The sequence below is a fragment of the Dipodomys spectabilis genome, unplaced genomic scaffold, assembly GCF_019054845.1.
Source record: "Dipodomys spectabilis isolate Male_0828 unplaced genomic scaffold, ASM1905484v1 ptg000388l, whole genome shotgun sequence".
NCBI classification, from domain to species: domain Eukaryota; kingdom Metazoa; phylum Chordata; class Mammalia; order Rodentia; family Heteromyidae; genus Dipodomys; species Dipodomys spectabilis.
In genome coordinates this window covers 2,509,564-2,525,417 of record NW_024871065.1, presented here as the reverse complement: position 1 = coordinate 2,525,417, position 15,854 = coordinate 2,509,564, and the positions used below count along the sequence as shown (strand labels likewise).

Here is a 15,854-nt window from a genome sequence, read left to right as displayed (position 1 = left end):
GGAGCCATTTAGAGAAGCAAGTCTCTGGAGACTCACAGAACGGAAGCAAATTTACTTTGGTAGAAAAGATGGGTTTTCTCACGATTCTTTTGGGCCATGATATTCTTATCATGTGTGTGTGTGTGTGTGTGTGTGTGTGTGTGTGTGTGTGTGTGTGTGTGTGTGTGTTACCCTCTGTTTGTCAAAATCTATAGCATTTGATAGCATGAAGTGAACATATATATATATAATTTTTTTGTGCCATACTGGGACTTGAACTCAGAGCCTGGGCATTGTCCATTAGCTTTTCCTCTCAAGGCTGGTCCTCTACCACTTGATCCACAGTGCCATTTGCTTGTGTTTTTTTTTCTTTTTTTGCTGGTTCACTGGAGTAAGTGTCTCTTGGATGGGCTGGCTGTGAACTGCAATTCTCAGATCTCAGCCTCCTGAGTAGCTAGGTTGAAAGGCGTGAACTACCAGCTCTGGGGCAGATGTCTCTTGATTAATATTTACCTATAATAACTATTCATGCTTTTGACCTCTGCCAGTTTTTGCTCTTGTGTTTTAACTTCTTGCAGGGTGACCAACTTGTCATCCGGGTTCTGACGATTTTGAGACAGAAGTGAATCTCTGGACAAGCCCAGAAGACATGGAAAGGGTAGGTTGTGAGCAAACTGAGAAATGCTCTCCAGCCATTTACAAACTAATCAGATTTGTTATTTTTTTGGACGTGTTTATTTTATTTTATTTTATTTTGGGTCCGGTCATGGGGCCTGAACTCTGGGCCTGGGCACTGTCCCTCAGCTCTTCAGCTCAAGGCTAGCGCTCTACCACTTGAGCCACAGCGCCACTTCCAGCTTTTTCCTTTTTGCTTATGTGGTGCTGAGGAATCGAACCCAGGGCCTCAGGCATGCAAGGCAAGCACTCTACCACTGAGCCACCTTCCCAGCCCTTGGATGTGTTTATTTAACCTTCTTATTTTTCCTGTGTATACATATTTACTTAAATATATAAATGTATATTATTACATAAATTAGAATGCACAATACATATTTATTTGTGCTAGTACTGGGAATTGAACTCAGGACTTGACATCCTTACTTGCTTTCTGCACTCAAGGCTGATACTCCAACCACTTCAGCCAAATCTCTGCCTCTCAACTCTTGTTGGCTAACAGAAAATAAGACCAAAAGTCTCAGCAGGGAACCAGTGGCTCACACCTGTCATCCCAGCTACTCAGGAGGCTGAGATCTGAAGGATTGTGGTTTGAGGCCCATCCTGGGGCAGGAAAGTTCTTGTACCCACAAACCCACTTGTTCCATTGGTCCTACTCTTAACACCTTTCCTATGCTGGTGATTCCTCCTTTATTTTGTGTCTAGGTGAGTGTAGGTACTGGGGCTTGAACCCAACATCTTTGCTCAAGGCTGGTGCTCTACCACCTGAGCCATGCCTCCACTACCAGCTTTTTGCTAGTTAATTGGAGACAAGAGGCTTAGATTTCTCTGTTGAGGCTGGCTTTGAACCAGGACCCTCAGATCTCACCTGAAGCTCTGTTGTTTGATCTTTAAGTCTATTTATTTCACTGGAGACCCTATGGTGTGTATGTGTGCGCTGGTCCTGGGGCTTGAACTCGGGGTCTGAGCGCTGTCCCTGAGCTTTTTTTTTACTCAAGATTGGTGCTCTACCACTTGAGCTGTCTAGGGAGCCCACTGTGCTGGTTTTCTGGTGGTTCATTGGAGATCAGAGTCTCACGGACTTTCCTGCCCCAGGGCTGGGCCTCAAACCTCAATCCTCCAGATCTCAGCCTCCTGAGTACCTGGGATGCCGGGCGGGAGCTGCTGGCTACAGGGCATCTTTGAGTCTCCCCTCCAGCCCCAGGCGGACATCAGGAGCTGGCGCCGTTTGTGGGCACAGATGGACGGGGAGAGGACTATGAAGCTGAGCCTGCAGTCTCCGTTCCTCAAGAAGCCCTCGTCATCGGTGAGCTCCCCGTCCTCGCCGTCCTGGTCACTGGAGATGCTGCTACGCCGGCTGCGCTCCATTGAGGAGAAGCAGGAGGACAACTTCACCAGGGTGCTGGACGCTGTTGGAGAGTTCGGCCGCTTCCAGCGGAGGCTGACGGCCTTCACCTTCCTCCCCAGCATGCTTACCGCCTTCTTCATGTTCATCGACCGCTTCTCGCTGGTGGACCAGCTGCCCTACTGCAACACCAGCTGGATTCTGGCTGTTGGGCCTCATCTGACTGTCGCCCAGCAGCTCAACCTCACCCTGCCCCGGGCACCCAATGGCAGCTTCCAGCGCTGCCTTATGTACGTGCCAGTGCCCTTGGACCTGGACACCATCATCCGCTTCGGCCTCAACCACACCGACATATGCCAGGATGGCTGGATTTACCCCGACTCCAAGATAAGATCGCTCGTCAATGAGGTGTGTCTGTCTGGCTGTGTTTTAAAAGCCAAGTCCTGGGGTTTGAACTTGGGGGGCGGGGGGCCTTGGGCACTGGCCCTGAGCTCTTTCATTGAAGGCGAGTGCTCTACCACTTTGAGCCACAGAGATGGCGCGATTCTGGTTCTCTGGTGGTTTCATTGGAGAGCAGAATCTCTCGGACTTTCCCGGGACCGGGCCTCCAACTGCGATCCTCCACATCTCAGCCTCCCGAGTAGCTGGGATGCCAGGCGTGAGCCACTGGCTTGTTATTGTCTTGATTTCCCCCCCCCCCTCCCAGTTCGACCTCGTGTGTGACCAGCAACCAGACAAAGCACTGTTACAGGCCATATTCATGGCAGGCATCCTGACGGGGTCTTTCATTTTCGGGTTCATCTGTGACAAGTAAGGGCCCCGGGTTTGGTCTCTGGCTTCCCCCACTCCCAGGGCACCCCCACTGAAAGCTGCCCAGCTCTGGGAAGGGAAGAGCATTCCAGGCCCCTAGGGGCTGCGTGGCCGGCCACCTCACGTCCACTGCGTGGCTGAGCCTCATGCGGATGCCTGCAGAATGGGCCGCTACCTGACCATCTTGCTGTCCCTGCTGGGCCTGGCCATCTTCGGCTTCGGGACGGCCTTCGTGAGCAGCTTCCACCAGTACCTGTTCTTTCGCTTCGCCGTCTCCCAGGCCGTGGTGGGCTACACCATCGGCAGCCTGTCTTTGGGTGAGATGGGGTCTCTCTGGGCGGAGCGGCGTGGGCACCACTGATGTCTGGCAGGGAGCAGGGGTGAGGAGGGGGAATCTGACCCTGGGGACTGTCTGTGCTCAAGGCTGCCGGTGCTGTACCGCTTGGGCCGCACCTCTACATCTGGTTTTGGCTTGTTTGTTGGACATAAAGAGCCTCCTTTGATGTTCCTTCTCTGGGCTGACCTAGAAGCACGATCCTCCGGATCTCGGCCTCCCTGAGGATCCAGGATGGCAGGCGTGTGCTGTTGGGCCCGGCCCACTCCTGGCGACTCGGTGGTGTTACAGAATCAATTCTACCCTCTCCTGGCCCCCCATGTTAGCATCCTGTAACCCCCACAGCCTCCCTGAGCACCCCTGGAAGAGCTCTGCCCGGCCCAGGGCGGTACTTAGACCCTGTATCGTTTGGATTGTTTCTGCCCGAGCAGAGACATGCATCTGTCTTTCCTGGAGCAGAGGAGCAGAGCTACAGCTCAGAGGAGTTAAGCCCTTGGCTCAGAGCCACACAGCAGGAAGGAGCCAGAAGCTCATCCCAGCTCAGGCCCCGATTCCGTGTACCATGCAGCCACACACGCACCTGGGAGGGCCCCATTTCCAGATTCTCACAGGGTCTCCCTTCAGGGGCATAGACAGTCAGAAGGTAGCCTTAGGCTGAGGGACCTCCCCTGGAACTCAGAAGGGCACCCATGGCTCACACCTGTCCTCCCAGCCTACTCAAGAGGCTGAGATCTGGAGGATCGCGGTTCCCAGCCCACCCGGGGGTCGAGCGCCAGCCTTGAGCCCAAAGAGGCTCGGGGACGGTGCCCAGGCCCTGAGTTCAAATCCCGGGACTGGCAACAAACAGACACAAATCAACAGGGTGAGCCAGAAGGCTGCCATGGATGAGGACTCTTGGTTTCTCTCGTTCCACACAGCCACGGAGTGGCTGGTGGGGGAGCATCGGACCCACGCCATTGTCCTGGCCCACTGTCTCATCACCATTGGTATCGTGTTCCTGGTGGGGCTGGCCTACACCATCCCCCACTGGCGGCTGCTGTTCTTGGTGGGCGGCGTGCCCATCTTCCCTCTCATCTGCTGCGTCTGGTGAGTGAAGCCAATGGCCTGGGGCCGGTGGGGGGGGGTGTCAGGAGCGGGGTGTGGCGGTGGGAGGGCTCTCCTTGGGAGAAGGTGCATGGAAGGGAGATGAGAAGAGGGAGTTCCAAGCGCTCTGTGGCTCACGCCAGCCCTCCCAGCTAACTCTGGAGGCTGAGATCCGGAGGATCGCGGTTCAAAGCCAGCCCTGGGTTAGGAAAGTCCGTGAGACTCTGATCTCCAAGGAGCCACCAGCAAAACTGGAAGTGGTGCTGTGACTCAAGCGGTAGAGCGCCAGCCTTGAGCAAAAAAGAGCTCAGGGACGGCGCCCAGGCCCTGAGTTCAAGCCCCGGGACTGGGAAAATTAGGCAAAGTGAAGGAAGGAGGAAGAAAAGATCATGGTGACCGCCCTAGGGGCCTCTCAGGTGGCTCATGCCACAAGGCAAATAACCCATCGCTGAGATCCAGGCCGGGCTCATTTGGATCTGGGATAGGCGTGGGGCATGGGGAGGACACCCTGAAATGCGAAGAGAGGGGTGGACCACCCCGCACAGGGTCCTCCCAGAATCCCCTCGCTGGCTGATGACCAGGGGGAGGATAGAAGAGGCCAAACAAGTGCTGTGCTATGCTGCCAGAGTGAATAAGAGAACCATTCCTCCAGGACTGCTCAACGAGGTAAGACTGTGGGGGGGGAGCGAGGGGGGGAAGAATGGCCAAGCAGAGACACCCCCCCCCCGTTTCTTGGCCGGGCGCTGTGGCTCACGCCTGGCATCTCGGCGACTCAGGAGGCTGAGATCTGGAGGATCTTGGTTTGAGGCCAGCCCGGGGTTAGGAAAGTCCATCTCCAATGAACCACCAGAAAACCGGGAGTGGTGCAGTGGCTCAAGTGGTAGAGCACCAGCCTTGAGCACAAATTGCTCAGGGATGGTGCCCAGGGCCTGAGTTCAAGACCCACGACTGATCCAAAGATGACAAGGTCTCGGCCTTGCCCCCGGCTGGTCCTTCTTGTTGTCTAGCTGCAGCTGTCTGTGAAGAAGGTGCCGAAGGCCTCGGTGTTGGACTTCTACACCAACCGGCACCTGTACAAGGTGACCCTGGTGATGGGCTGCGTGTGGTGAGTGTCCCGGCTGGCTGGGGCCATGGGGCAGGGGGAGGTGGCCAGGCACACCACGAAGTCGGGGGCCACGGGGTGGGGGGCAGGTTGGTGCAGGAGAGAAACCAAGGCCAAAGCCGGCCGCTCCCACCTGGCCTCCCAGCCACTCAGGAGGAGGCTGAGATCTGGAGGATCGTGGTTCGGGGCCAGAAGTGGCGCTGTGGCTGAGGTGGTAGAGAGAGAGGGGGGAGAGAGAGAGGAGGGGGAAAGAGAGAGAGAGAAGGGGGGAGAGAGGGGGAGAGAGAGAGGAGGGGGAGAAAGGGGGGAGAGAGAGGGGGAGAGAGAGGGGAGGGGGAGAGGGGGGAGAGAGAGAGGAGGGGGAGAGAGAGAGAGGAGGGGGGGAGGGGGGAGAGAGGGGGAGAGAGGGGGAGAGAGAGAGGAGGGGGAGAGTGAGAGAGGAGGGGGGGAGGGGGGAGAGAGGGGGAGAGAGAGGAGGGGGAGAGAGAGGAGGGGGAGAGAGGGGGGAGAGAGAGGAGGGGGAGAGAGGGGGGAGAGAGGGGGAGGGGAAGGAGGGAAAGAGAAGAGGGGAGAGAGGGGGAGGCGGGAGGGCAGGAGGAGGGAGGCCTGGGCCGGATCCAGCCGTCCTCCCCACCACAACCTCCCCTGAGGGTGGCCTGTCTGCGCATGCGCGGGGGCTGCCTGCCGCACACGTGGGCGCACCTATCCCTGCGCATGCGTCTGTGAGCAGGCGCGCGTGTGTGCTGCCTGTGCGCATGCGTGCCCTCCGGGGTGCCGGCCCGGGCGCGCGGGGGGCGCATGCGTGCCCGTTCGCGCACGCGCACACCGCGCCCGCCGCCGCCGCCGCAGGTTCACGGTGAGCTACAGCCTGTACACGCTGGCCCTGCGGCTGCTGGAGCTGGGCGGCATGATGGCGCTCTTCGGCAAGATAGCGCCCAGCCTCCTGGGCGTGCCCGCGCGGCTCTGCGGCCTCTTCCTCCTCGAGCAGTTCGGCCGCAAGTGGACGCTGGCGGTCACCTTCGTGCAGGCCACGGCGCTCTACCTGCTGCTGCTCTTCCTGCCGCCAGGTGAGCGGGCGCGCGCATGCGCACGCGCACCCGGGCACGCACGCGCGTGCGCACCCGGGCGCAGGCGCGCAGGCGCACAGGCGCGCAGTGCTTCCCTGCCTGCACACGCGCACACACGCACACATGACGTGCACGCAGTCCACTCATGCACACACGCACACATGACGTACGCAGGCGTGCACACACAATGCACACGTGTGCACACACCCAGACGGACACTCGCATCACACAAGGCACGCGTGCCCAGGCACACAGGTGTGCACACACACAATGCACACGTGTGCAAACACACAGACGGACACACGCATCACACAAGGCACGCGTGCCCAGGCACACAGGTGTGCACACACGTGCATGCTCAGGCATGTGCGTACACGCGTGCACACGCACCATGAGGTGCCTGGGGCAGGGATGGCGTTTGTCCAGAGCCGCCATCCTTGTTTGCGGACCCCGTCCCACCATGTCTCCACACCCAAATGCGGGGCTAACGGTCAGATGGGAAGACTATACAGCCCAGAAAAGGAGACCCCCCCCCCCCCCAGCTCCCCACCCGCTCCGGGCATGCCCTGGCCTCCGGTCCACCAGCTCCTCTTGTGCGGCCGCCTGCGCCTGGTCACTCTCGGAGAAGGTCGGGGATAATCTGGCTCACTGGGAATTGGGGTGTGATGAGCACACGCCTGCCATCCCCGCCGCTCAGGAGGCTGAGATCCGGAGGATCGCAGTTCGAAGCCAGCCTGGGCAGGAAAGTCCACAGGACTCTAATCTCCAATGAACCACCAGAAAACCAGACGTGGCGCTGTAGCTCAAGTGGTAGAGCGCCAGCCTGGAATGAAAGAGCTTAGGGACACCCCCTCCACCCCCCCAAGTAAAGTCTGCCAGACTCTTCGTTTTCTTTTTTTGTCAGTCTTGGGTCTCTTCTGGCATTGTGCTAACTTCCTGCCTCAACAAACCCTCCCCTGCCCCCCCCCACCCCCGCCCCGCCTCCCCCCCTCGGGCTCCTTCAGGGCCCAGAGTGCTGGGCCAGGGATGGATGGGGTGTTGGTTGATTCAGCTGCTCAGGCGCTTTTCTGAGTGGGTGTGGGGGGGAATCAAGGGGAAGGGTGGACCTGGACTCATCAGGCGCTGTTTCTCCTCACCCATGTAGAGATGACGTCCGTGATTATCTTGGTGGTAGTATTTGGGCATTTCAGTCTGGGGACTGCTATCTCCGTGTTCTTCATCTACACGGCTGAACTACTCCCCACTGTCCTCAGGTAAGGGGGCTGGCAGGGGACAAAGTAAATGCCAGGCTAGGACTCACCTGGCCACTAGCAGAAGCCTGATGCCGGTGGCTCACGCTTGTCATCCTGGCTACCCTGGAGGCTGAGATCTGAGGATCGTGGTTGGAAGCCAGCTGGGGCAGGAAAGGCCGTGAGACTGTCATCTCCAGTAAACCACCAGCATCCTTGAGATGATTGCTTTATCTTATTTTGTTGCTGGGCCTGGGGCTCAAACTCTGGGCCTGGGCGCTGGCCCTGAGCTCAAGGCTGGCTGGCTGGCGCTCTACCACTTGAGCCACAGCACGACTTCCTGCCTTTCTCTGAGATTCACTGGAGATAAGAATCCTGCGGACATTTCTGCCCGGGGCTGGCTTTGAACCACAAACCTCTAGATCTCAGCCTCCTGAGTGGCTGGGATGACAGGTGCAAGCCACCAATTGAGCGTCCTGTCGTCTTGCAGGGCCACGGGCCTGGGACTCATGTTCGCCTCCTGGGCCGCAGGAGCCATTACCTCTTTGATCATAACCAGCAACGTCAAATCCCTCCTGCCTCTGTTTCTCTGCTGCGTCTTCTCCTCCATGGCCCTGTGCTTCTCCGCCGTCCTGCCTGAGACGCAGGACCAGCCCCTGTGGGACACGCTGGAGCACTTCACCAAGTCGGGGTGAGTGTGCGTGCAAGCCGCCCGTCTCGTGTCTCTGTTTCCCTTCGATGGTGTGGGGTCTCCTGCCCGGGTGCTGCGAGGCCTCAGTTCTAGCTGTCTGCCTGGCTCTTCCCGACTCCTTCTGTCTGTGTGAATTTGGGGGTTTCCTCTGGAAGCTTCTCTACCCCTCAGGGCACAGGTGGGACTCGCTTGGAATGGAATTGACCTCCAAACTAATTGTCCTCGTAAACTACTACATCGTCAGCTGGGTGCCGGGGCTCCCGCCTGGCATCCCAGCCACTCAGGAGGCTGAGATCTGGAGGATGGCAGTTCAAAGCCAGCCCAGGCAGGAAAGTCCATGAGAGTCTCATCTCCAATGAACCAGACTTTTTTTAAAAAAAAGCTACAGGTGGAGGTGTGGCTGGCTTACATGGTAGAGCGCCGGCCTTGAGGAGGAAGGAGCCTGGGCAGCGAACACGGGGCTCTGAGTTTGAGTCCCCACACTGACTTGGGGCCAGTGGGGGAGACCTGTGGGCGCACGGCCGCCCAGCTCAAGGGGTCTCAGGGTGGCCCGTGTTTCCTCAGTTTCCAGAAGGAGACGCCCCAGTCCACCAGCGACTCCAGCTTCTGGAGGAGCAGGGAGGACTCGGTCCTGGTGCCGCCCAAGGACTCAGGCTCAGATTACCTGTCGGAGGAGGCGGCCAAAAACACCATCCTCAACGTGCAGAACCTCAAGATGAGCTCCCTGGTCTCTATCCCCTCCGATGCCACCCTGGGGACCTTTGAAGCACTGAGCCAACCCAGACACAGCCAAGAGTCAGGAAGTAGTGCTCCCTGAGCACCAGTGCCCCCTCCCTCCCCCATGACCTCAGGCTGGACTTGACCTTGGGCCCGTTGTACCAGGACTGACGGGATGCCAGGCCATCATTTCTCATTTTGGAACCTCCTCACTGGGCAGAGGTGGGGAGGGAGACTTGAGTTTGGAGGCTTGGCTCTCTCAATCCAGAATGGCCCCCGCGGGTGCTTCTGGGAATGGACAGGCCCCTTCCAGCTATCGCCACTAATCTGGATTAAAGGCACCACGTTGGTTTTGAGACCTCCGTGTCCAATTTGGCTCTAATGTCGGAGAAAAGCCACAGAGGCTCTGTCCCAGGACTGGAGGTTTGCCAAGGGAACAGGCGGTGTCATCCTTAGAGACCCCAGAGGCCAAGGCGGGAGGATCGTGCTGTGAGGCCAGCCGGGACGGGTGGCCAGTGAACCACCAGAAAATGGCCAGAAATGCCTCTGGGGTTCAAGTGGAGGATTTGCTTGTCTTGAGTGGGAAAAACCTGGGGACAGTGCACAGGTCCTGAGTTCGAGCCCTGGGACTGGCACACAAAACAACAACAACATTAGTAATAATAATAGTATCATCCAATAGCAACATCTGGATGAGTTTAGGTAGAGGGCTCAGGTGACCGAATGCCTGTGGGTAAATCATGAACAGGCCCTGAGGTCAAACTCCAGTAGCACCAAAGGTAAGTAAATAAGTAGAACCATAAGCATGCCTATAATGCCAGCCAAATAGGACATATAGATAAGAGGTCCAGGGTCCAAGGGTGAGCCCGGGCAACCCATCCAATGCCAAAATGTAAAGTTGCTGGGAAAGTGACCCAGTGGTAGAGTGCTCGCCTAGCGTGCATGAGGCCCTGTGTTCGATTCCTCAGCACCACTCACACAGAAAAAGCCGGAAGTGGTGTTGTGGCTCACGTGGTAGAGCACCAGCCTTGAGCTGAAGAGCTCAGAGACAATGCCCAGGACCTGAGTTCAAATCCCCAGGCAGAGCAGAGTGAAGGGTTTGATTTTTCAAGGTGCTCCTGGGTCTCCCCAGGCCCAAATCCTTTGCCAAAGGGCCTGGGGGTGGAGTTGGCACAACCGGATGCAGAAGCCAAGTCACGGGGCCATCTTGCTTGTGTTGCAGTTTGCCTAATGATATGGGGACAGAGTTCACACTTGTCATGTGAGAGCAAACAGGTCAGCCTCAGTTAAAGAAAAAATAAACGAATCGGGCCATTACATAACCGTCATTCCACTTCTAGACTCCTTTCTGGTCTTGGCTCCTGGGCAGAAATGAAAAACAAGATTCCACAATCCCTGTCAAACGAGGGCAAAGTTTGTCACCAGAAAGGAAGTAGATTCCCCCAGGACCAGGCTGGCTTTGGGGTGTCCCCAACCCTGCCCATGAGGTCCGATCTGATCCTCTAGCTTGATGTGTGTTTTGTTTTTGCCACACCTGGGGCTTGAACTCAGGGCCTGGGTGCTGTCCCTGAGCTGCTTTTGCTCAAGGCTGGCGCTCTACCACTTGAGCCACACAGCACCACTGCTGGCTTTTTCTGTGAATGTGGGGCTGAGGAATCGAACCCGGGGCTTCCTGCATGCCAGGCCAGCACTCTACCACTAAGCCACACTCCTGTCTGACACCTGGCTTTATCATGGAGGGTTGGGGACACAGTCTGGCCTCTGAATTCCATTCATCCATTCGGTGTTTACTGATCACTGCAGAAAAACACATTTTAGGACATGTGAAAGGAAGGAGCAAATAATTAGGCCATTCTAAAGGGGTGTAATGTTAATATGAGGGGCTGGGGAGGTGGCTCAGTGGTAGAGCGCTTGCCTGACATGCACGAAGCCCTGGGTTCAATTCCCTCAGCACCACATTAAAAAACAAAGACAGAAGGGGCGCTGTGGCTCAAGTGCAAGCGCTAGCTCTGTGCAAAAGCAGCTCAGGGACAGCGCCCAGGCCCTGAGTTCAAGCCCAGGACTGGCCAACACACACACAAAACAAAAATAAACGAGTAAAATAAGTAATTAAAAAAGAGGAAATGAGTAAGAGATATATGCACAGACATGATAAATAAAATAAATAGTAATTAGGAATAAAATAAAAAGGACATACCAAAGCCCCAGCGCCCTCTGGCGGCCCCTCCCCCCTACCAGCTCCCTCCCCCATCCCCGGCCGCTCTCCCTCAGGCCCAAGGAAGGACCATCATTCCCACCCAGGACTCTGTGAGAGTCACGGTCATTCCCCACTTCCACCACGGGAGGGCGCCCCAGGCCCAGGACCCTGTGACAGGGACGATCATTCCCCACCTCCTCCACGGGAGGGCGCCCCAGGCCCAGGACCCTGTGACAGTGACGATCATTCCCCACCTCCTCCACGGGAGGGCGCCCCAGGCCCAGGACCCTGTGACAGTGACGATCATTCCCCACCTCCTCCACGGGAGGGCGCCCCAGGCCCAGGACTCCGTGACAGTGATGGTCATTCCCCACCTCCTCCACGGGAGGGCGCCCCAGGCCCAGGACCCTGTGACAGTGACGATCATTCCCCACCTCCTCCACGGGAGGGCGCCCCAGGCCCAGGACTCCGTGAGTGACTGTGCCTTGCGCGCCCTCCCGTGGTGGAGGTGGGGAATGGCCTGCCGGAGCTTCGGGGACTGGACAGGGCCCCATGGCCCCTTTCCAGCCATAGCCACTGATCTGGATTAAAGGCACCACGTGGCTTTTGAGACCTCCACGTCCAATTCTGCTCCCATGTTGGAGAAAATCCACGGAGCATCTGTCCCAGGACTGGAGGTCATGATAGGTTTGCCAAGGGAGCAGGCGGCGGCTCACAGGGTCTCATCCTTAAACGCCCCAGCGGATCGTGCAAGGTGGTGAGACTCTTATCTCCCAATGAACCGCCAAAAAATGGCCAGAAACTGCCTCTGGGGCTCAGGTGGTGGATTTGCTAGTCTTGCGTGGGAAAAACCTGGGGACAGCGCCCAGGTCCTGAGTTCGAGCCCCAGGACTGGTCAAAAACAGCAAAGTCCTCCTGGTGCTGCTTTCCGGAGACCCTCAATGCGCTTGATTTCCCGGCAGTTTCCCTGTTGTACAAGTTGGGGAGGCCACGTTTGCTTTCTAGGCCTATAGGCCTGGGCTCCGGAGAGACCAGAAATCTCATTGGCTGCGATGACTATTGGTGGGCGGAGCTTGGGGTGGTGGGCGGGGCCTTGAGACACCAAGCCCGCAGTGTGACCTGTCAGTCAGATGTGTTCTCCGCCTGGTTGGTTGTCACGGGGAGGCGGCAGGAATTGTCCTTCCGGCTGGTGGTCGGGGCGATATGCATTTTGGGGCGGGGTTAAGAAGAGGCGTGGTCAGGGGCGGAGGTAAACGTGTCAGTCAGGCCCTCTCCGTTTTCATTCGTTGCTGGGGCAGGAGGGCGGAACCTAGTGGGGATTGTGCTTCCGTCCACGGCGCGGGGGGGGGGGGGGGGGGGCGTGAGTGGGCGTGCCGGGGGCGGGGCTTGCAAGGCGCTGCTTGTGCGCGGCCCTGTCAGTCAGGCGGCTTCTCTTTCTGGTTGGTTGTCGCAGGCAGGAGGGCGGGACTGGGATGGGTGGTGCCTTCCCGGCTGTCATGGGCGCAGACCCTCGGTCTCCGCGGCTTCCCAGGCCGCGCTGGGCGGGGCCGGGTGGAGGGGGGCGGAGGGGGGGACCCCAGGCCAGGGCGTCCTGGGCCCCTCCCGGCAGGACACCACCCCCGACGAGCTCCTGTCGGCCGTGATGACCGCCGTGCTGCAGGACGTGAACCTGAGGCCGGAGCAGCTGGGGGACATCTCCGTGGGTGAGGCCCCGGGTCCCGACACCCCGAACCCCGAGATCTGCCCAGGGGAAGGGCGGCCGATGACCCCACCCTGGCCCTCCTCCCGGGGCAGCAGGGCCGCCTGGCCGTGACAGGCCGAGTCCAAGGGCCGGAGGAGGAGGGCTGTGCGTGCACGGGGGTGGGAGCGCGTGCAACGTGTGTGCATGTGTGTGTGTGTGTGTGCGTGTGTGTGCACGCGCATGCGCTGGTACTGGGGCTTGGACTCGGCCCCGGCTCCTGTCCCAGCTTTATCATCGTCCAAGGCCCGTGGTGCTTTACCCCCTGAGCCACAGCTCCACGTCCTGGTCTTTTGCCGATGATGGGGTAAGTGTTCTTGAGGACTTTTCCTCCCCCGGGCCGGCTGGGGGCCTCCGTCCTCAGATCTCAGCCTCCCGAGCACTGGGATGACAGGCTTGCTCACAGGAACACCCTGTCTAGACCAGGATGCAAGGCAGACAAGACAAAAGTCTGTCTACTCCAGCCTTCTCGCTGACACGGGGAGAAACTGAGGCCCAGAGAATTTGCCCCACAGCTGGGACTTGACCTCAGCCTTTACCTTCAGTCTACGGCCGGGTCCCATCCTGCGCCACTTCCCTTGACATATAATGAGCCGGTCGCGGGTGGCTCCTGCCTGCCAGCCTCGTGACTCAGGAGGCTGAGACCTGAGGACCCCAGTTCCAAGCCAGCCTGGACAGGAAGAAAGTCCATGAGACTCCTATCTCTCATTGAACTCCAAAACGCTGGAAGTGGAGCCATCAGAATGCCAGAAGTGGCACCAGATATGGCTCCAAGTGACAGAGCACCAGCCTTGAGCACAAAGCTCAGGGGCAGCGCTTAGGCCCTGAGTTCAAGCCCCAGGATCGGCACTCATGTGCGTGTGCACACACCAACCTCATTCCCCTCACCCTGGGCTCAGGTCTGTTGGCTGTCACGTTCTGTGTTGGGTTCTCAGGTTATCTGAAGGACAGGCCTCCTGCCCCATCCGTGCAGTTTTGGGGGACAGCATGGTGCAGAGGTATCTGACTGAAACTCTCCTGACTCCAGGAGCTTGTGTGTGAGACCCAGACAGGCTGTTGGAGAATGATCTGGAATACCTGTCTGCTGCTCACAGCTGTACCTTCAGTGCTCAGAGCGCTTCCTTAGCACTGAAGAAGGCTTTCCTTGTTCACAGGCAACGTGCTTCAGCCTGGAGCCGAGGCAGTGATGGCCAGGATTGCGCAGTTTCTGAGGTGATCTTGCCTGCTTTTACCTCTGAATTGGCCACTGAGGTTTTTGAGTGGATTCCAGCCCCCCAAAACTCAATGAGCCAGCCAGGTGCTGGTGGCATCACGCCTGCCATCCTAGCTACTCAGGAGGCCAGGATCTAGAGGATTGCAGTTTTCATAGGCGGGTCAGGAAAGTCCGGGAGAGCGTCATCTCCAATGCACCTCCAGAAAACAGGAAGTGGCGCTGTGGCTCAAGTCCGTAGAATGCTCACAAAAAGGAGCTCAGGGACAGGGCCCAGGTCCAGAATTCAAGCCCCATGATTGGCCAATAAAAAAATCAGAATGGGATCATGGAAGGATCATATCAAAGCAATCCAAAAATCCCTGGGATGGTGTTCTGTGGACCCAACCTTTCCCCTACAAGGAGGAGCAGGGGAGTGACCAGGTCCTGAGCCAAGGCCCACAGGGCCGGGAGACTGGGGGAAAGGTCGGCAGTCATGTGATTGTACACAACGTGAGCATGGCTGTTTACATTGGGCCTGAGTGGCCTCTGTCCTCCCATGTCAGGTAAATAACCGAAAAACATGCTGATCACTGGGCTGGCTTCGCTGGCGGGCACCTCTGCCCTCAACAGAAATTTAGGCAGAACCCGGGGCAAGGGGGTGGAGGTGGGGGACCGGAACAGCCCTAGAAACCTTGGCTTTCGGTGCTTGCTTCGCCAAGACGGGGAATGAGGGATTGGAATATTCCTCCCTCCTTCTCTTCCTTTTGCTGAACTCTGAACTCAGGGCCTGGGCGCTGACCCTGAACTTCTTTTGCTCAAGGCTAGCGCTCTACCACTTTGAGCCACAGCACCACTTGCAGTTTTCTGGTGGAGTTAAGAGAGTCTCATATGAGACTTTCCTGCCCTGATGGGTCTTGAATGGCGATCCTCAGCTCTTAGCCTCCTAAGTAGCTGGGATTACAGGCGTGAGCCACGGTGCCAGCTCATGCTTCACTTTGCTCTTGGGGTCTCTCCCTTGTGCGTAGGGCTGACGGTGAATGACGTGGACATCTTTGAGATCAACGAGGCCTTTGCCAGCCAGGTGAGCCTGTGTCCCTTGTGTGTGGCCCTGGGCGCTGGCGGCCCCGGAGGAGGGGTGGGGGCGGCTGGCACGTTGGAGGCTCCATCTGCTGTGTTTGCTTGCAGGCCCTGTACTGCGTGGAGAAGCTGGGCATCCCCCCTGAGAAGGTGAACCCCTTGGGGGGCGCCGTGGCCCTGGGCCACCCGCTGGGCTGCACTGGTACGCGCCAGGTGGTCACGCTGCTGAATGAGCTGAAGCGCCGTGGAAAGAGGTGAGGGCGGGGAGGAGGCCCGGAAGTGGAGTCTCAAGGGCCGAGGCCTGCGGTTCTCTGAACTAGGGAGGGGGAGGCCCTAGCCTCGCAGCCGGCCCTGGCCTGCAGGGATGGTTGCCTTGTCTGTGCCCTGCACAGGGGGTCTGATTCTGCAGCCTGTTGGTGGGGTGGTGGGTGGTGGATGGTGGGAAAGTCCGGCCGGCTGATGCCCAGGCCTCCCCAGGGCCTACGGCGTGGTGTCCATGTGCATTGGCACCGGCATGGGGGCCGCTGCTGTCTTCGAACACCCTGGAAACTGAGGCCCTGCTGGTGTTCCTGAACTCCCTGTCCTCCGTGGAGTACGGGACTGCAGCCATGATCCCCG

General features: G+C 58.3%; 2 protein-coding genes across 2 annotated transcripts; both read left to right on the top strand.

The window, feature by feature from the left end:
- The first annotated feature begins 1,801 nt into the window (after nt 1-1,801).
- Slc22a14 (solute carrier family 22 member 14) lies at nt 1,802-9,307 on the top strand. Its single transcript, XM_042667325.1, has 10 exons — nt 1,802-2,407; nt 2,706-2,809; nt 2,972-3,126; nt 4,061-4,229; nt 4,772-4,892; nt 5,234-5,331; nt 6,178-6,395; nt 7,540-7,648; nt 8,115-8,315; nt 8,880-9,307. The coding sequence occupies exons 1-10, from the start codon at nt 1,802-1,804 to the stop codon at nt 9,130-9,132; spliced, it is 2,034 nt and encodes a 677-aa protein (XP_042523259.1). The 3' UTR covers nt 9,133-9,307.
- Nucleotides 9,308-11,588: 2,281 nt separating this feature from the next.
- Nucleotides 11,589-15,849, top strand: LOC122096765 (3-ketoacyl-CoA thiolase A, peroxisomal-like). Its single transcript, XM_042667324.1, has 7 exons — nt 11,589-11,699; nt 12,761-12,932; nt 14,122-14,179; nt 14,790-14,823; nt 15,082-15,240; nt 15,345-15,490; nt 15,714-15,849. Exons 1-7 carry the CDS (start codon nt 11,589-11,591, stop codon nt 15,787-15,789), a joined length of 756 nt encoding a protein of 251 aa, XP_042523258.1. The 3' UTR covers nt 15,790-15,849.
- Nucleotides 15,850-15,854: the final 5 nt, after the last annotated feature.

Bases quoted from the DNA above. Each gene is read 5' to 3' on its own strand.
- Slc22a14 (XM_042667325.1), top strand. From the start codon at position 1,802: ATGCCGGGCGGGAGCTGCTGGCTACAGGGCATCTTTGAGTCTCCCCTC. The intron at 5,332-6,177 runs GTGAGTGTCCCG...CCGCCGCCGCAG, and splicing joins CTGGTGATGGGCTGCGTGTG to GTTCACGGTGAGCTACAGCC. The intron at 7,649-8,114 runs GTAAGGGGGCTG...GTCGTCTTGCAG, and splicing joins CTACTCCCCACTGTCCTCAG to GGCCACGGGCCTGGGACTCA.
- LOC122096765 (XM_042667324.1), top strand. From the start codon at position 11,589: ATGGTCATTCCCCACCTCCTCCACGGGAGGGCGCCCCAGGCCCAGGAC. The intron at 11,700-12,760 runs GTGAGTGACTGT...GCGGCTTCCCAG, and splicing joins CGCCCCAGGCCCAGGACTCC to GCCGCGCTGGGCGGGGCCGG. The intron at 15,241-15,344 runs GTGAGCCTGTGT...GTTTGCTTGCAG, and splicing joins ACGAGGCCTTTGCCAGCCAG to GCCCTGTACTGCGTGGAGAA.